The 18,801-nt window shown below is 41.6% G+C and overlaps 1 protein-coding gene across 4 annotated transcripts in view; it reads right to left on the reverse strand.

Moving 5' to 3' along the window:
* Positions 1-3,946: 3,946 nt before the first annotated feature.
* Positions 3,947-18,801, reverse strand: part of ADHFE1 (alcohol dehydrogenase iron containing 1) — a 34,171-nt gene continuing 19,316 nt past the window's right edge. For 2 of the 4 annotated variants that reach the window (XM_081503298.1, XM_081503297.1), the window contains 4 exons: positions 16,591-16,669; positions 16,322-16,418; positions 13,744-13,901; positions 3,947-4,548 (listed from right to left, as the gene is read on the reverse strand). In XM_081503298.1, the coding sequence (XP_081359424.1) occupies positions 4,465-4,548; positions 13,744-13,901; positions 16,322-16,418; positions 16,591-16,669 (418 nt within the window). In that variant the 3' untranslated portion in view covers positions 3,947-4,464. Of the gene's footprint in view, positions 4,549-9,530; positions 9,777-13,743; positions 13,902-16,321; positions 16,419-16,590; positions 16,670-18,801 lie in introns of all 4 variants that reach the window. The other 2 variants (XM_081503296.1, XM_081503299.1) reach the window with 2 other exon arrangements.

Genomic DNA, 18,801 nt, shown 5'->3' on the forward strand with positions numbered 1-18,801 from the left:
AGTGTCCTGGTCCTGTCCTGACCTTCATCTTGGACTCATGGTCCTGTTCTGCGCTGGGTAGGACTAATTCCAGCTGGAATCTCCTGAATTTGAAATATGAGAAAATTGCAATCCACAGGTTCAGTGGTTCTTAACATGTGGTCTCAGACTAGCAGCATCACCTGGGAACTAGCTCAAAATGCACCTATTGAATTAGAAACCCTGGGGCTGGGACCCAGAAACCCATGTTTTTCCAAACTCTCCAGAAGTTTCTGTGCTCGCTGAAAGTTGAGACTGCCGCTTTGTTTTTCTCACCACCTATGCAGAGAAGCTGCCAAACAGGTCCAAGAGCAACCTTATTTTCCTAAACGAAACTTACCTGAGAACAGATCCCTGAGTTCAAACCCAGGCTGACAAGATCTGAATTTCTGGGGGATGGAGGAAAGGCCTGGTGATCTCTATCTTTCTAAACTAGCGCCCCAGGTCATTCTTGTCCTGGGGTAAGCTTAGAGGCCCTTGGTACCCAGCTGACATCATGTAGGGGTGCTGGGGAAGGGATGAGAACTCACAAGTGCTGAGTATAGACTGTAGGTCAGGCACATCCTGCAGACATTTATAACAACCCTGTAAAGTGAAGTTTCTTTAGTTGCTCAGTCATGTCTGACTCTTTTTCGATCTCATGGACTGTAACCCGCCAGGCTCCTCTGTCCATGGGTTTTCCACGCAAGAATACTGGAGTGGGTTGACACTTTCTCCTCCAGGGGATCTTCCTGACCCAGGGATGCAACCTGCATCTCCTGCATGTCCTGCATCGGCAGGCAGGTTCTTTACCACTGAGCCACCAGGGAAGTTCAAAATGGCCATACTTTAAAGTAAAAATTCCATTTGGGGATTCATTAATCTAAGAAGTTAATTTAGAATATGAGACAAGCCACGTGTACCTTCTCATTTATTCATTGTGATGGTAGTGGTAGGAGTAAAAATTTGGAAGCACTTTTGGTGCCCTGTAATAAGAATAAATGATTAAATTCCTATTCAATAAACTGTTACATACCTTCTAAAATAATGGTCCTGAAGATTATATGGCAACACAGAAAATACTTAAAATGTCATGGCTTAAGGGAAAAGAGCTAGAAATGACACCATCAAATTAAAAAGATAGAAAGAAAATATAGCTAATGATCACAGCTGTGTTTGGGTAATAATATGATGGTAGTTTTTTTTTTTTCTTTTCACTCATGATTATTTTAATCAGTTTCTAATTTTATAAGTTAGAAAACCAATTAAAAGCACTCAAAGAAAAAAGTCAATTTTAAAGCCGCAAAGAATGAGATGGAGTTACTTTAAAGTTGGCTGTCTCGCACGTAGTTTCATGAGGGATGTCACATGGGACAAAATTACAGTTAGAGCAATTTGGGGGGGGTATGCATTGATTCTGAGAGTTGTTGGGGTGGCTGGAAAGAATAATAGCATGAGAAACTAGACCCTCCCACCCCCAGCTGCTGGTAATTCAACCTAGGGCTTTAAGAACCAATTTCTGCCCATTCAAAGTGTGGTTTGTCCCCGGGGACCACCTCCCGCAGGCCATTGTGATGGTGATAGAGCAGGCTGTGGCCTGGCCTCCTCACCAACTCCCAGAGGACCCAGCATTCAATGGAGGAGCCTGGGCAAGCTGTCTCTGAGAGGGGTTGCTGGTCATCAGAGACCCTGCAGCCAGTGCAATGCTGACCTGGAGGTGAACCACCCCCTTTCTCATACCCACTCCCCAGAGGGACAGTCCCTCATTAGAGTACAGTTTCTAATCTAAACAACCATTAATCTTTCTCAGGGTTAAAAGGCCAGAAAAGCAGTTTTTGCTCTCTATTTTGATACTGTACTTGTCTCTGTTTTACAAGAGCAGATTTACCTCATTGACCGCTGGAAAACACCCCCCAGCTGTGTCCACAGACACACTCACAAGGACAATCCCAGCACAGCCCTCCTCTGGGCACAGGAAAGGGACAGAAGTGCAACACACCAGCTATTTATTGTGGCTTGTGGCAAAGATCAAAGAAACAGGACCTGCGTGAAACAAATTGGTGATTTTGTATCAAGAAATAAGTTAGGGATGATGTATTTTAAGTGAAAATGCCACCATATGTGATAATTTTGTGAAAGCAATACTATATAAACTTTTGAATATGATTCCTTTAATTTTCCTTTCCTTAACAACTAGATTAATCCATGTAAATGGAGCCGTGACCCCTAGGAACAGTTTGATCATTTAAGGAAATCAATAGATAAGTAGGATTCAACTTGAAAAAATGTACTAATTGTTGTTTCAGATACACAAAAATGTTTGGTTTACAGAAATTGACATTATCTCTTGTGTCATACTCTGATGTCAAGAAATACATCTCTTCTGTATTCTCAAATTGTGAGGACTGAAATGATGGGTATTAGGATTAAAAACTCGAGGCTTCCTAAATCTGTTTCTTCATGCTTGACCTTTAAATCCTTCCTCTAAGAGTCATCTCAGCATGAATACCAAGCACCCCTCCTGGTGAGTCACAGTGAGACATCTGTTTACTGGTGGAAATGGCATGGAACATTTCAGAGGGATAACGAATGCATTTTCATATCTCAAATGATTTTAAAGTTCCCAAACTCAGAATCTCACATTAAGGACAGGGTAGTACCTGAAATCCAGTCAGGGTATTTTCAAGATTGTAGAGGACTTGGTTGAATAAAGTAAGACTCAGAGCAAGAGGCTGGAAATGGAATCCAGGGCACTGGAGCCCTGGTCTTATGCGGGTTCTAATGATGTCAAATCATCTTATAAAATACATTACAAGAGGTCCCAAATTTACCTGGACTTTCTTGGTGGGGGGCATATATATTTTTGCTATGCCAAATGTACTTTTTTTTCTTTCTTTTAATTTTAAATTTATTTTTTTAATTGAAGGATAATTGTTTTACAGAATTATGTTGGTTTCTGCCAAATATCAACATGAATCAGCCCACCTATGTCCCCTCCCTCTTGACCACCCTCTCACCTTCCTCCCTGACAAATGTATTTTGAAATATTTATTAAACATTTATTTGTTTATTAAAGTTTCCTAAAGGATCTCAGATTGACAGAGAGTTTCACTGTTCTCTACCTTATTCACAAAGCTTCTGCTCTCAGAATCCACGATTCCCCTAAAAAGCTGGAGGGAATTTTAGCTAGATAGAGTCTGCAAGGCAGAGCTGAAATTCTATTGGAACTGTCTTGTGCTTGCCTTTTGGGCACTTGGCGTAAAGAATTTGAACATTCATTCTATAGGAACTAAAACTACACCTCGGTGATTGTTGCTAAGTAAAAAAATATATAAATACATATGTATACATATAATTATCTATAACTATACATGTGCACAAAATTACGGGGAGAACATATATTTTAAAATTTTGTTATTTTTTAGTGGTGATTATCTTCTGGATGGTGCATTGTAAACAAATATTTTCTTCTGTGTTTCTTTGTATTACCAGGTTTTGGTACTGAACATGTTTTATGTGTGTAATTAGAGAAGACCGCCTGCCCGATAAGCAATATTTAAATGTTATTTTTAAAATCCCAAGTAAACAAAGATGTTTAAAGAGATAAACCTGCCCCAGGCAGGTTGAATGGCACAGTAATGCCCTTCTCATCTGTTTTTTTTTTTAAATCTTGATGTAATTATGTACTTTACTTGATTAAAACTTTAATCCAATTTAAAATACAGATAAATCTGCAAGTACACTGAAACCTAGAGCTTCCCAGGTGACGCTAGTGGTGGAGAACCTGCCTGCCAATGCAGGAGATGCAAGGGATTCAGGTTTGATCCCTGGGGTCGGTAAGATTTCCTGGAGGAGGAAATGGCAACCAGCTCCAGTGTTCTTGCCCAGGAAATCCCATGGACAGAAGGGTGAGCTACAGTCTATGGGGTCACAAAGAGTTGGACACGACTGAACAACTGAGCACACACGATTTATTTATCTATATACTATTAATGAATACTTAAGTTCTTTCAAATGTTTTATTATTAGAAAATGTGCTGCCAGAAGCACTCTTGCCATATTTCTTTACACACTTGTGCTAGAATTTTACAGAATAAATTTCTAGAGGTGGGGTTGATTACTGGGCAAAGAGTACATGCATTAACATTTTTGGTAGATATTGAGTATTTGACCTTTTGATCCATGGAGCAGGGGCAGTCTGCAGGGTTTGGGGTAGGAACATGAATTCCTGAAGTCTGTCTGAGGGTCCAGCATGGTGGGCATTTGTCCAGCCTGTCCTATGGAAGTAGCTAGACTTGGAGCATCAGGGAATCTTCTACAGGATAAATTTATATCACATTCAAAATGGTAACGAGGGAGTTATATGTGAAAAGGTGGAGGGAGGTGAAAAGACAAAATTCTTGCTAGATCAACTTCTGTTATCAGAACTACGATGGCCAAGGGTAGTTCTTTCAGTGAAAATGAAAATTAATACAGTTTCATTGATGCTTCAAACAGAGCAGATAGATCCTCTTCTGACTGAGGGCGTGGTGCAAGCTTGGTGACTCTTTCCTGAAACAGTAAGCAAAAATAGTTACACAGGGCTTTACAAAGACAGTTTGTGAAAGCTACTCAGTATATAAATTAACTCAGTCATAAGAAACAGCGACTTGATAGTAGTCATAGTTTTAAAAGTCACATTTCTTGTTGGCTTCGTACTTGCTGATTCCCAACTCAGAATTTATCAAGTGATACCTCTTTCCCACAAAGCTTTCAAAAGCCATTACTGTTGCCTGAGAGCCTTCTACCCAAATGTACAGAAGCTCACCAGCTTCTGGAAAAACACCACCTACAGTGACCAAGCTATGTGAATCAGGCGCCCCTGCCAGGCTCTCCCTGTGCGGAGGGCATGGCCCCAGGCCCTGCATGTGCTGCCAAGGAAAATAGAACAGGGTCACCCTTGACTTTAAAGATTTTGCAACTTGGACTTAAGGTATATTAGAAAGGACTTCACCAGGACATTAACTTTCAGGCTGTGGGCAACAAGTGACTTAAAAAAAAAAAAATTAACTAAGATTTTATCTCTACTTCCCCAAACAAATTCCATGATTCCCTTAATTTCGCCAGTGATCATTGAGCTGAGTCAGCAAAGACACCAGCACCTCCTACTGCTATGGTCACTCCCATCAGTGGCTCCTCAACCCCCAGATTTCCAGGCCTAAATGAAATTAAGAAATGTGCCAGTGTTTGGTTGGGTTTTTGTGGGTCTCTGGGTCTGTTTTCTGTGATGAGCACCAGTGTGGGGGCACACCTGGTAGAAGAAGGAATGTCCATGGGGCAGGGCTGCGGCCAGCACCACACACAGCAAACAGGTGCTCAACAGTTACTGGATGAATAAAGATGATGGGAGGGGACACTGGCATCTCAAGGTTCACATGTACAAGACAGGATTGACTCCACCTTCCACTTTTCCTTAGGCAAAAACCTAGGAGTCATCCCTTTAAAAAAAAAAAAATTATTTGGCTGCTCCAGGGCTTAGTTGCAGCACAAAGGATATTTAGTTGCAACATGTGGGATCTAGTTTGGTGACCAGGGATCGAACCCAGGCCCCCTGCATTGGGAACATGAAGTCTTAGCCACTGGACCACCAGCGAAGTCCCTAGGAGTCATCTTTGATTGCTCTTTCTGTTCTCTGCAAGTTCAGTCCATCAGCAAGTCTGTCAGATCTACCTGCCAAATAAATCCCCAATCAGACCACTTCTCACCTCTCCATCCATCACAGCCTGTCTTACTCACTGCATGCTTCTGTCCTACTTGAAAAGCCTCTAAGAGCTGCTTCCACTTTTGCTCCACTCTCGTCCTCTTCAGGTCATTCTCCCCCATGGCAGCCAGAGTGATGGTCTTGCATTACAAGTTTGATCACACCATTTTCTTGCTTAACACCCTCCAATGCAATTAGAAGAACAAAACCACATCCCCTAACCCCAGCCAGACCTGGCCCTGCTTCTCACCCCAGCTCTGATTCTTCTCACACTCACTCAACTCACGTGGACCCACCATCCTTTTCAGTCCCATGAAAATGCCATCTTCACCCTATCTCAGGGTCTTTCCCCTCTGCCTGAAATGCTTCTCTCAGCTCTTCACCCGGCTGCCTCCACCTCCAATCAGAGGCCTTCTCTGACCATATCCGCTGGAGTTCCTGCCACACTGTCCCATGTGAAATCACTATCTCATCACCCAGGATTCCTTCAGACCGCTCAACATTATGTGAAATGATTTCATTTGTATCTTATTTATAGATTTGATCAGATGTCCATTGTCTGTCTTCCTCACTAGAATGTAAGATCTGTGAGGGATGAAAGGGACTTCATTTTCTTAGCTGTATCCCATACAATTCATGTTATATATTAAGACTCCAATAAGTATTTGTCAAGTAAAAGTAAAAATGAAAAGAAGGAAGGATGCATAAAAAAATTAACTTTAAATGCATCTAAATGTAAAGACCTAAATGTAAGAGCTAAACCCTTAAGACTCTTAGAAGAAAATGGGAAAATGTTAATAACTTTGAGTTTGGCAGTGATTTCTTGGATTTGACATCAGCAAACAGGCAACGGAAGAAAAAAGAGATAAACTGGACTACATCAAAATTTAAAACTTTTATGCCTCAAGGGACATTATATCAAGAGTGAAAAGACAACTTTACAGAATGGGAGAAAATATTTTCAAATCATATATATTATCTGATAAGGGGTTAGTATCCAAAATAGATACATAATTGCTACAACTAAATAGCTAAAAACTCCAAACAACTCAACTCAAAAATAGACAAAAGACTTGAATAGATGTTTCTTCAAAGAGGATACGGAGAAGGCAATGGCAACCCACTTCAGTACTCTTGCCTGGAAAATCCCATGGATTCAGGAGCCTGGTAGGCTGCAGTCCCTGGGGTTGCTAAGATTCGGGCACGACTGAGCGACTTCACTTTCACTTTTCACTTTCATGCACTGGAGAAGGAAATGGCAACCCACTCCAGTGTTCTTGCCTGGAGAATCCCAGGGACCGGGGAGCCTAGTGGGCTGCCGTCTATGGGGTCGCACAGAGTTGGACATGACTGAAGTGACTTAGCAGCAGCAGCAGCAGTAAAGAAGATATATAGCTAACAAGCACATGAAATGATGCTCAATGTCATTAGGAAAATACAAGTGAATTTTAACCGTGAGTTACCATTCATACCTGTTGGGATGGCTCTCCAAAAAATGGAAAATAATGGTGAAGCTGTGGATAAACTGGAAACCTCATGCACTGTTGGTGACAATGTAAATGGTGCAGCCACTATGGCAGCTTGTCAAAAAGTTAAACACAGTATCACCCTATGATCCAACAAGTCTGTTCCTTGGATATATACCCAAGTGAACTGAAAGCGAGGACTAAAACAGATACTTGTGCACTGATGTTCATAGTCGCACTATTCACAATAGCCAAACGGTGGAAACAACCCCAAGTGCCCAACTGCAGTTGAACAGATAAACAAAATGTGGCCTATCCACATGACGAAATGTTATTCAGCCATAAGAAGGAATGGCATTCTGACACACTGAAGGCGTTATGCTAAGTGAAGACATTGAGTGAGTGAGTGAGTGAAGTCACTCAGTCGTGTCCGACTCTTTGCGACCCCATGGACTGTAGCCTACCGTGCTCCTCTGTCCATGGAATTCTCCAGGCAAGAGTACTGGAGTGGGTTGCCGTTTCCTTCTCCAGAAGATCTTCCTGACCCAGGGATCGAACCTGGGTCCTCCCGCATTGTAGGCAGATGCTTTACCATCTGAGCCACCAGAGAAGTCCTAGTGAAGACATTATGCAGACACAAAAGGACAAATATTGTATGATTCCACTTACATGAAGTACCTAGAATAGGCAAATTCAGAGTGACAGGAAGAATAGAGGCTGCCCCAGGCTGGGACTCTTCCTCTGAGTGTGGGGAGTTACTGGTTACCATTCAGTGATAGAGAAGAGCTGCTATCTGGGATGATTTAAAAATCCTGGGGGCTTCCCTGGTGGTCCAGTGGTTAAGAATCTGCCTTGCAGTGCAGCAGACACCGGTTTGATCCCTGATCTGGGAAGATCCCACATGCCTTGGGGCATGCCCACGAGCATGCAATGACTGAGTCCACGTGCTACAACTACTCAAGCCAGTGCACCGTAGAGCTGGTGCTCCACAACAAGAGAGGCCACTGCAATGAGAAACCCGTGCACTGCAGTTAGAGAGTAACCTTGCTTGCTGCAACTAGAGAAAACCTGCATGCAGCGAGGACAATCCAACGCAGCCAAAAAAAAAAGTTCTGAAAATGAAAAAATAAAATAAAAGTTCTGGAAATGGATAGTGCTGATAGTTGCATACCACTTACGTGTACTTAATGGCATTGAGTTGTACACTTAAAAATGATTAAAATAGTGAATTTTATGTCAGGTATGTTTTAGCACAATTGAAAAAAAAAAAGGAATGGATGGACAGATGGAAGAAGGCTCAGGTACATTGTTGAAGAGCATGGGTGAAGCCAAGGTAAAGCTCTTATCCCAACACATCTTGTACAGATGCTAAAGAATTTTGAAAATCCACAGCAAGGCAGAGACTTGTTCACGGTAACGTATGTACATGCTTGTTTGTGGTGGGTCCGGGACTGAAGTTGGGTATTTGCTGTGGCTGAAGATGGCCACATTCTGTTCATAACAGCAGAGAGTCTTATCTGATGAGCTCAAGGGCCCTTGTGTGTGAGTGCTCAGGCGCTTCAGTCGTGTCCAACTCTTTGCAACCATAAGGACTGTAGCCTGCCAGGCTCCTCCATCCATGGAATTCTCTAGGCAAGAATACTGGAGTGGGTTGCTATGCCCTCTTCCAAGGAATCTTCTTGACCCAGGGACAAACCTGAATCTCCTGCATTGCAGGCTGAGCCATAGGGGAAGCTTCAAGGGCCCTTAAAACAACCCTGTTTATCTTGGGTGACGTAGTTCAGGACTCTCGGCTCAGGCCAAGCTGAGCTCAGTTTCTTTTTCACATTTCTGACTCCCAACAATTGGTTCCAGGCTTCCCTGGTGGCTCAGTGGTAAAGAACTTGCCTGCCAATGCAGGAGACATAAGAGACACAGGTTTGATCCCTGGGTTGGGAAGAACCTCTGGAGAAGGAAATGGCAGCCCACTCCACTATTCTTGCCTGAGAAATCCCATGCACAGAGAAGCCGGGCGGGCTACAGTCCAAGGGGTCACAAAGCAGACATGACTTCACTGCTAAACAACAACAACAGCTTCCACGGGGGTAAGGTCTGTGATATTTTCTTAAAGTCTGCGATATTTCCTTGCATGGATCACCCGTGCCCTGTAAAAGCAAATATCTGAGGAATCAGACGTGCTCAGCATCATGCTATTATTTATAGACACACAAAAGACCAAAGGACAACTGAGTAATGCAGACACTGAAATAAATTCAGACTACCACTTTTAGCTCATTCATAAAGCAACATTTCAAAGGGCCTGTCTGCCAGGGAGTGGAAGTGCTCACTTTGGTCCATGGCTCTTTTCAGGAATGAGATGTTTTGACTTGAGATGTAAATGTTTCTTTCCAGAGGTTTCAGAAATCCAGCCCGGAAGATTCATGTATTCTTGCCTGCCCCCAAGCAGCCAGGCTATGGCGATTGGACACCTCTGTCCTCCGGGCTCCTGTGTGCTGCCACCAGTATGGGCTGTGGTGTTTGGTCAGGAATGACTGGGCTGGCTGTTCCTTCCAGCAAAAACCGATCCCCCTTTGCTGAACATAAAAGAAGCTTTATCAAATGTCGACTACACAAAACATCCTTTCTGGTGATGTTCTCTGCAGCAACCAGTGTATCCCTCCCACCACCTTAAGTCCTGTAGATACTAACAACTGAAGATGAGTCTTTTGCATGTGTACCATTCTGAAACTGCCATAGCATTCCTGCAAAATGTTCACTGCAAACCGCCCCCCAACCCAAAATCCAAAAACTAAACAAAAATCCAACAGTAATTCAACTGCAAAATAGACAAGCTTATTCCTAAGATTCCTTTTCAAGTCCTATGACTATTTCCCCTTCCCTTTATATACACAAATAAATTTCTCATGTTGACTTCAAAACTGAACTAGTGCCAGTGAATTCAAATGAACTGTGTTTCTCCTAATCATGAAAACATGATCAAAGGGAAAAAAGGCAGCATCCGGTTGGGGGCTGCTTTATGAACACAGCTGAAGGAAATCCTGGCTTCCTACTTTACAGACATGACTTGTATTCAAAAGATTCAATTTACCTCTCATCCTTTGTGAAGCTAAGAAATTAGTCTGCTATCTGTCATTTCCCGGTATGGCATGTGCACTGAGGCATTCAGAATGATACCTAATTAACTTGCTATTTTAGTGGATGGTCTTGAGTGTTAGTGTGGACCTGTTGCCATTTGGAACAGCTTTTGAAAGTGGAAGCCTGGATAAGAGTAGAATTAAAACTGTTCACACCTGCTGGTGTGTGCTGATGGCTAGAAGATGCACTGTCACTAGCAATTAAATGGCTGAGACTACCACCCAGTTTTGGGCTTCCCTGGTAGCTCAGCTGGTAAAGAACCCGCCTGCAATGCAGGAGATCCTGGTTCTATTCCTGGGTAGGGGAGATCCCCTGGAGAAGGGACAGGCTACCCACTCTAGTATTCTTGCCTGGAGAATCCCCATGGACAGAGGAGTCTGGCAGGATACAGTCCATGGTGTTGCAAAGAATTGGACATGACTGAGTGACTAAGAACAGCACAGCACATCATCCAGTTTCATCTGAAAATGATGGCTACTATTCTTGGAGGTTAATGAACAATACATATTCCTGAACACTTTCCTGGGATAAATAAGCACAACTTTTCAGAGGAACCCCTGAAGAGTGGATACTGTTGCTGTGACCACGCTATAAGAACTATAAGAGCCAGTCATCAAAATCATAGTGACCACTTGATCTCTGATGTCACTGAATGGGCTTTCATGGATCCTTGTCATTGGCTGAGTCCTATTAAGTCTAAGGAAATTGCTCAAAAAGTGTCCACCATTCAGTCATTAAGCTCATATGGACAGAAGATATAGGAGGAGAGGGCTGCCCCTTTAAGATGTTTATGAGCTCATGTCAGGTGCTGTAGAAGATGAACGAACAAAACAGGGTCCTAACTTCATGGAACTTTAGTAGGTTTGGATAAAATAATTGTGATGGTTTTTTTTTAAAATTTAGTCCCTTGGACTTACAAGTTAGGACAACGGGTTAGAACTAGGGTCTCTTAGAGATTCCTCTTTTTCTCATTCATTTATATTTTTGGATGCAACTGAGCCTACTCTGGGCCTGACCCTAAATCAGGAAAACTGGTGCCCATGGGCCATGGTTTGTTCGTACACTGGGAAATCAGGGAATTCAACACAAACATCCCAACTGCTGACTTCTCTTAAAAATTGCGATTTCTACCATCACTGGGACCTGAATTTATACTTGGTGATAATAAATTGTAGCCGAAAAGCTGCTCACCCAATGAGATGGATTGTGTGCTTTCCAGTTCACCAAAGTCCCCACCATTCCCTAGTGACAAAATTACTTTGTTCATTGCTATTATTTACCTGGCTCCTATGGACAGGTAACCAATCCATACAAATATGATATTATGATATTATGGGAGGTCTTCGATATTCTTAGTATTTGCTAAGTGGAGAAGAAGCCAGTCTGAGGCCTTTGCTTAACTGAAGTGGGCTGAGGGAAAAGCACTGCCACTTGTGGTCAGCAGGATGCTGTGTGAGTGGCGAGTCTAGCTGTTAACTCTGTTCCAATGTCAGGGATGGAGGAGGAAATGGCAACCCACTTAAGTAATCTTGCCTGGAAAATCCTATGGACAGAGGAGCCTGGAAGGCTATACAGTCCATGGGGTCGCAAGAGTCAGACATGACTTAGTAACTAAACAACATCAGGGATAGATACACAAATGTCATGACTTTGGGGAGAACTACCTTATCCTCACAGTGTTTTTTTGTTTTTCACAGTGTTTTTTTAAATAGAAGTATATTTGATTTATAATATTGTGTTAGTCTCAGTTGTATAGCAAAGTGTTTCAGTTATATATATATGTATACATATAACTGAATATATATACGTACACATGGGGCTTCCCAGGTGGCTCAGAGGTAAAGAATCTGCCTGCCAATTCAGGAGACATGGATTTAATCCCTGGGTTAGGAAGATCCCCTGGAAGAGAGCATGGCAACCCACTCCAGTATGCTTGCCTAGAGAATTCCATGGACAGAGAAGCCTGGTGGGCTACAGTCCATAGGGTCACCAAGAGTCGGACATGACTGAAGCAAATTAGCATGCATGCACATATATACACACAGATAATTTTCCATTGTAGATTATTATAACATAATTGTTATTCATAATAACAATGAATATAGTTTCCTGTGCTATACAGTAAATCCTTATTGCTTATCTGTTTTATACATAGTAGTTTGTATCTGTTAACCCCATACTTCTAATTTATCCCTCCTTCTTTCCCTTCCCCCTTCAGTAACCATAAATTTGTTTTCTGCCTGTGAGTCTATTTCTGTTTTGTATATAGATTCATTTGTATTGTTTTTTAGATTCCACATGTAAATGATATCATATATTTGTCTTTCTCTGACTTACTTCACTTAGTATGATATTTTCTAGGTCCATCCATGTTGCTGCAAATGACAATATTTCATTCTTTTACAACTGAGTAATATTCCATTGTATATATGTACCAACTTCTTCTTAAACCACATCTTCTTAAACCAATACATCTGTTGATGGGCACTTGGGTTTTTTTCCGTGTCTTGGCTATTGTGAATAGTGCTGATATGAACATTGGGGTGTATTTATATTTTTGAATTAGTTTTTATCTTTTCTGTATATCCTTACAGTGTTTAAGTGATCCTTGCCTTCCCCATTTTGGATAGGAGGACTTAGTGAGTGCTTTGGACCTGGTGAGCATGGTGGCATCTCATGGCTCTGAGGTCTCTATTTTACGGTGAATTACAACGAACAGGGTCTTGGGCTATTAGGTTCTGGTGCTATACCACCTGGGTATCTGATCTTAAATGGAAACATCCAAAGGGGGATAAACTCTCTTCATAAGAGCCTTGAGAGGGGAAACTTTACATCTGTTATGGTTCTACCACATAAAGGACAGCTGCTTAGTTTAAATTCTTCAGGAACAGAAAAATAAGACCCAAAGTAACACAGATATGTATACATATGTATATGTATAGAATCTACAAGATCTAAAACAAGTTACAAAGTGATTTTGTAATCATTTTCATTTAAAGGCCATGTCTGTTCTTCACAAAGTAGTAGAATTTGTAACTCTTTATACTGGAAAAGAACATTAGTGGTCCTTTTAACTTCATATAGTTTCACAGGGGACTCTTGAAAGAGCAGATATGGAGAAAAGGGAAATTCTGCTATACTCAAAATAAGCTTGGTTGTTTTTGTCTTAAATTTTTAGAAAGGGTCCCTTTGTTACATCACCAAAGCTTCACACAAGCCACAGTTTAATGGAAGAAGACAAGGGTGAGGGAGCCTGGACCCCTTTCAATGGGGAAACGGAGAGCTGTTGCCTGGTATGGGTAGACCTGGGTTTCCATCTCCCCCTCTAAGATGCCCCAGATGGACCCTGTCTCTCCTGGAGCTCGGTGCTTCTCAGACAGGAGCGAGGATGGCTGTGTCTCTTACCTGGGGCAGCGTTCCTTTCACCAGCATGGGGATGTCAGCTTTGGAATAGCCAATGGCAGCCAGGCCATCATCCACATCCAGATCGAATAAGAATTTCCGCAGTGTGTCTGCCAAGACAGGCCCAGCATCTGGCCTCCTGGCAGTGCGGGTGTCAGCTCCTGGAAGACACAAAGCACTGACTGTAGTGAGAGGGGGAAGCCAGCCCTGGGTGTGATTCAGTCACAGGCTAGCTGAATACATAACCTGCCGCTGGCTCCCTCACCCCAAGGACAAGGGCACCGCTGTGTCTCCCCGTGGAGGCCGGCCCTGCGGTCAGCCCCGCAGAAGATGGGACAGCCTGGGAGCCCCTCCAGAGAAGAGCCAGGGTGCGGGGTCGGGGCTCACTTGGCTCTCACATCTCCAAATGGGCAGCTGGCCCACTGTGTGGTGGGAAGAAGAGGAACAGAGCCAAGAAAAGAGGCACAGGAAGGAGACCAAGAAAGAAGGCTGGGTTTGGCTGAGGAGGATTGAGAAAATCTGTCTGTAGGCGAAAACAGTTTATGTAACTTGCAGGGCTTGGAATCTGCTGACATCTAGAGGTCTATGCTTTCATTGTCCCTTCTCACAGTCACAGCTGAAGAAAAGACAAGCCCTGTGCAAAACACCTTGTGAGACAAGGCAGAAGTTCAAAAAACTCTACCACTGACTGCCAAAAAGGAGGAAAATGAGATGACAAATGGATTCAGTATGGCCAGAGAAGGAATATATCTCCTGTCTATAGCTAGAGAATTTTGGGGGCTCTGTTGCCAAAGGGCAGGTTCCTTTAAATATCTTTTACAGAAACTTTCGGGCAAAATTAAGAACAAGGAGTCTTTTAGAAAGCAGTATTTAATATGTAGGAAATGGCAACCCACTCCAGTGTTCTTGCCTGGGAAATCCCATGGACAGAGGAGCCAGGTGGGCAACAGTCCATGGGGTCACCAAGAGTCGGGCATGACTGAGCAGTGAACTTCAATCATATCAGTGAACAAGGAATAAGGCTGCCAAGGGTTGGAGATTTGCAAAGGCAGAGGAAGGTTGGATGGTATCATTGACTCAATGGACATGAGACTGAGCCAACTCTGGGAGATGGTGAAGGACAGGGAAACCTGGCGTGCTGCAATTCATGGGGTCGCAAAGAGTTGGATATGACTGAGCGACTAAACAACAATTTGGACATGATTACTAATTAATGCACGAAATCATACAGCTGTCAGTCTGGAAGGGCCAGGGGCTTCTGCCCTCAGGCAGGGTAGCAGTGACAGTTCTCAGATGAAGAGAACAATCCCAAACCCTTAGCACCCTGGTCTCCCATCCTAGCTAGACACATTCACTGCCAGGAAGTGAAGCAATCTGTGAACAGATTGTAGCATTATTTATTTTCCAAAATGCCCCATGCTATAGTCCAAGTCCACTTTCTCTGTATTGGTCAAAAAGAGACTAGTATGTATGGTTTGCCTCCGTATAGAAGTATATTATTAAATTAGGTTTAGCCTCTCTGTTCTCTGACAGAGAGAACTGTGTAAGAAATCCAGGAAAAGGTATAAATAGAAGGAGATACAGAGCTAGTTGGGAGAGCAGCTGGACAGAAAGTAAAGCTTGCCTGATAAGACCAGTCTGTATTACATAGTGGGAGCTCAAATGTGGATTAAGTGGAGGGTGACACACGATATGAGGTTTATGAGGTTTTTATGTTCTCAAGATTGCTGCCATAAAACACAGCATCCAAACCTCCAGATTTTCCTAAGAAGTGTTTTAGAAAAAAAGAGAAGGTAGGAAAGAGAACAGATGGGTATAAAGTTAAAATGATCTAAGATACATTATTGATTACAGGGAATCAAAATATATAATGGCTAATTTCCCAGGTGGCTCAGTGATAAAGAATCTGCCTGCCAATGCAAGAGAGGATGGTTTGATCTCTGGGTCGGGAAGATCCCCTGGAGGAGGAAACGGCAACCCACTCCAGTATTCTTGCCTGGGAAATCCCATGGACAGAGGAACCTGGTGGGCTACAGTCCATGGGGTCACAAAGAGTCAGACATGATTGAGCAACTAAGCACACACACAAAGTGATCATAAATGTATTTCTTGTAAGATTCAAAAGGCACTGTGAGTATCTTATTATAGACATGATTTATCAACAGAATAGCAAACAGATTCTTCTTTGGGGAACTTTTTATAAAGTTTCTAGTTGTTTAGGTTCTCTATAATTGGGAATTTACTGTTAATTCCTGATTTAGACTCACTTTATTTCCTATTAAAACAAGAATCATTAGTAGCATGAATAGTGTACAGAATTTAACTTCCCTTGAAGATAAAAACAGTGGGAATATTATTACTATAAACTTAAAGTAAGCAATACCTGGTTCCATTTCATTGCTAATAGACTCTTAGAAACACAAAATTACAGAATTTTAGTGCTAGATAGGAATTTGGGGAGGTCACTGACATTTTATTATTAGATTATCTCAAAGCAGTATTTTTGGTATTAGTCTTTATGGCTTATCTTCAGAAGCAATCTTAGGAAATGCTCCACAGAGTTATGATGAATGGTGCATACCCAATATTTCTGCCACTTCCAGGTGCCGCTCAGGAAACATCTGTGATGTAAACGTGAACACTGCTGGGGAGGTGAGTACCACAGAGAGGCCATGAGGCTGGGGAGAAAGGAAACAAGGTGACTGCTGGGGCAAGGCTGGTCTTCAACCTGAATATTCTAGATATAAAATTACTTTATTCTGTATTCTAAACAATCAAGAACTGACAAAAAACACTGATGGCAACTGACAGGAATCTAAGACTAAATTAAGGCATTTATTATGATTTTACCACCAGGGGATGATCCACATTGTAATCCTTTGCTTTATAAGTCTTCACTAAGCCCGAAATTGGGTAAGACATTCCATGGCTAGAAAAAAAATAAAGTCCTTATGTTGACATACATCTAACAGAAATTCAAGTTAACAATACAAAGATACTCTTATGGGAGAGCCCCTCACAGTCTCTTGACAGTATTATGAACCCACGAGGTTAGACATTTTGTTTACTTTGATTCCTATATTATTATGCAATTGATATTTGGTATATTCATTGACAAAACCACTGAAATGTTCAAAATCAAATGCTGATAGAACTACATGCCATTAAAAAGTATTGACGCAGAAGTTGCTCCTTGAGCACATTGGTTAACCTTACGATCTTGAAGAAATCAAGAATCCACTTTGAAGTTTTTTAAACAATCTTCAGGATATGCATTTTCTGTCTTGCTCGGCACAGCCTTGGCAATGTGCTCCTTCACAAACTGAAGATGTTGGTGGGAGTTTTATGAACCAAGATGTACTGTGCTAGACGTGCAAACTTGTTCCGCCAGCGGTCTGTCTTGCCAGTGATTAATACATTCTTTTAAATGCTGCGTACTAATAGGAACTGAGTCATACATGATTATTTCAGTCTGAAAGGCTATCGAGAAAAGGCACCATGGTTTTCATTTGTGGGCTGTTTGTTTTAATGGGAAAACTCTTTATACTCTCTCAAATTCTTAGTGAACAAATAGGACAATATAATAGTTTATAAGATGACCCAGAAGATATACACTGTGAGAAGTTAATATATTTACAATTAATATTTTGACAATGAAATGCTTTACAATAGTAAAAGGGTCTGTAAGTCTGTTAATGTGGGTTTTATTGGATGACTTTGTTTTTAGTCAGTAAAAAATTTATATTTCATAGAAAGATGAAGTGTTTTGCTGAATTGTATGGTTAGCCAAAAAAAAAGTGCCCCATGCCTGTCATCACTCATAAAGCAGATCAGGAGGTATAAGCTCTCTGAGTTGTTGGATAGGAATGTGCTTTACCATTTTCAGGTTCCATAGTATTCAGAAAATTATGGCTTGGTGTTCTTCCACTATATGAAAGAATTCATGTAGCTTTCAAAGTACCTTGCTAACAGTATCCAATATTTTAGTTTGGTTTCTTTTAACCATTATATATATTTGATGTAAAAAATGAAAATGATCCATAATCCTATTTCTTCAAGATAACCAGTATAGAATATTCCCTTCTAGTCTTCTTACACATATCTTTATGATTGTATTGTGCATTCAGTTTTAAACATTGCTGTTGACTTAGGGCTTCCCGGTGGTGCTGGAGGTAAAGAACCTGCCTGCCAATGTAGGAGATGTAAGAGTCACAGGTTCAATTTCTGGGTTGAGAAGATCCCCTGGAGGAGGGCATGGCAACCCACTCCAGTATTCTTGCCTGGAGAATCCCATGGACAGAGGAGCCTAGTGGGCTACAGTCCATGGGGTCACAAAGAGTCGGACATGATTGAAGCAACTTAGCATGCATACACATGGTTACTTAATATTCTTTAAAAATACTTTCCCATATCATTTTCTATTCTTTTAAAACATTATTTTTGATGGTTTATTCTTTGAATACTGAAATTCAGTTAACCATTCCCAAACTGTTGGGAATTTGGGTTATTCTTAAAATTTTCAATTATAAATAACTTTTTAGATGAATATCCTCATAAGGAAAGTCTTTGATCATATCATGAGTATTTCTTTCAGCTACATTCCTAAAAGTAGAATTCATGGGGCAAAGGGTAGAGACATTTTCCAAGCTCTGGGTAGATTTTGCTCATTTTCTTCTTAGAAAGTTGGTGCCAATCTGTGCTCCTCCCAGCAGCAGAGTTTGAGTGTGACCATTTCGTTGCACTTCCCTAGCAAAGACCAATTCTTTTTAAAAACTTTTTATTTTGTATTGGGATATTGCCAATGAACAATGTTGTAATAGTTTCAGGTGAATAGTGAAGAGATGCAGCAATACATATACATGTATCCATTCTCTTCCAAGCTCCCCTCCCATCCAGGGCAAGGGCCAATTCTTAATTTTCCATGTTCACTAGTTTTCAATTTTAAGGCAACATACCAATACATTTCTGATCAAACAGATTAATTCTGGGCTATCAACAAATATCCTAATGCCTTTCTTTTTGAGAGAGATCAGGAGAAGAAAATCCTGCATTTGGTGTTTG

This window comes from Giraffa tippelskirchi, chromosome 6 (genome assembly GCF_054371585.1).
Source record: "Giraffa tippelskirchi isolate mGirTip1 chromosome 6, T2T-mGirTip1v1.2.pri, whole genome shotgun sequence".
Taxonomy (NCBI): Eukaryota; Metazoa; Chordata; class Mammalia; order Artiodactyla; family Giraffidae; genus Giraffa; species Giraffa tippelskirchi.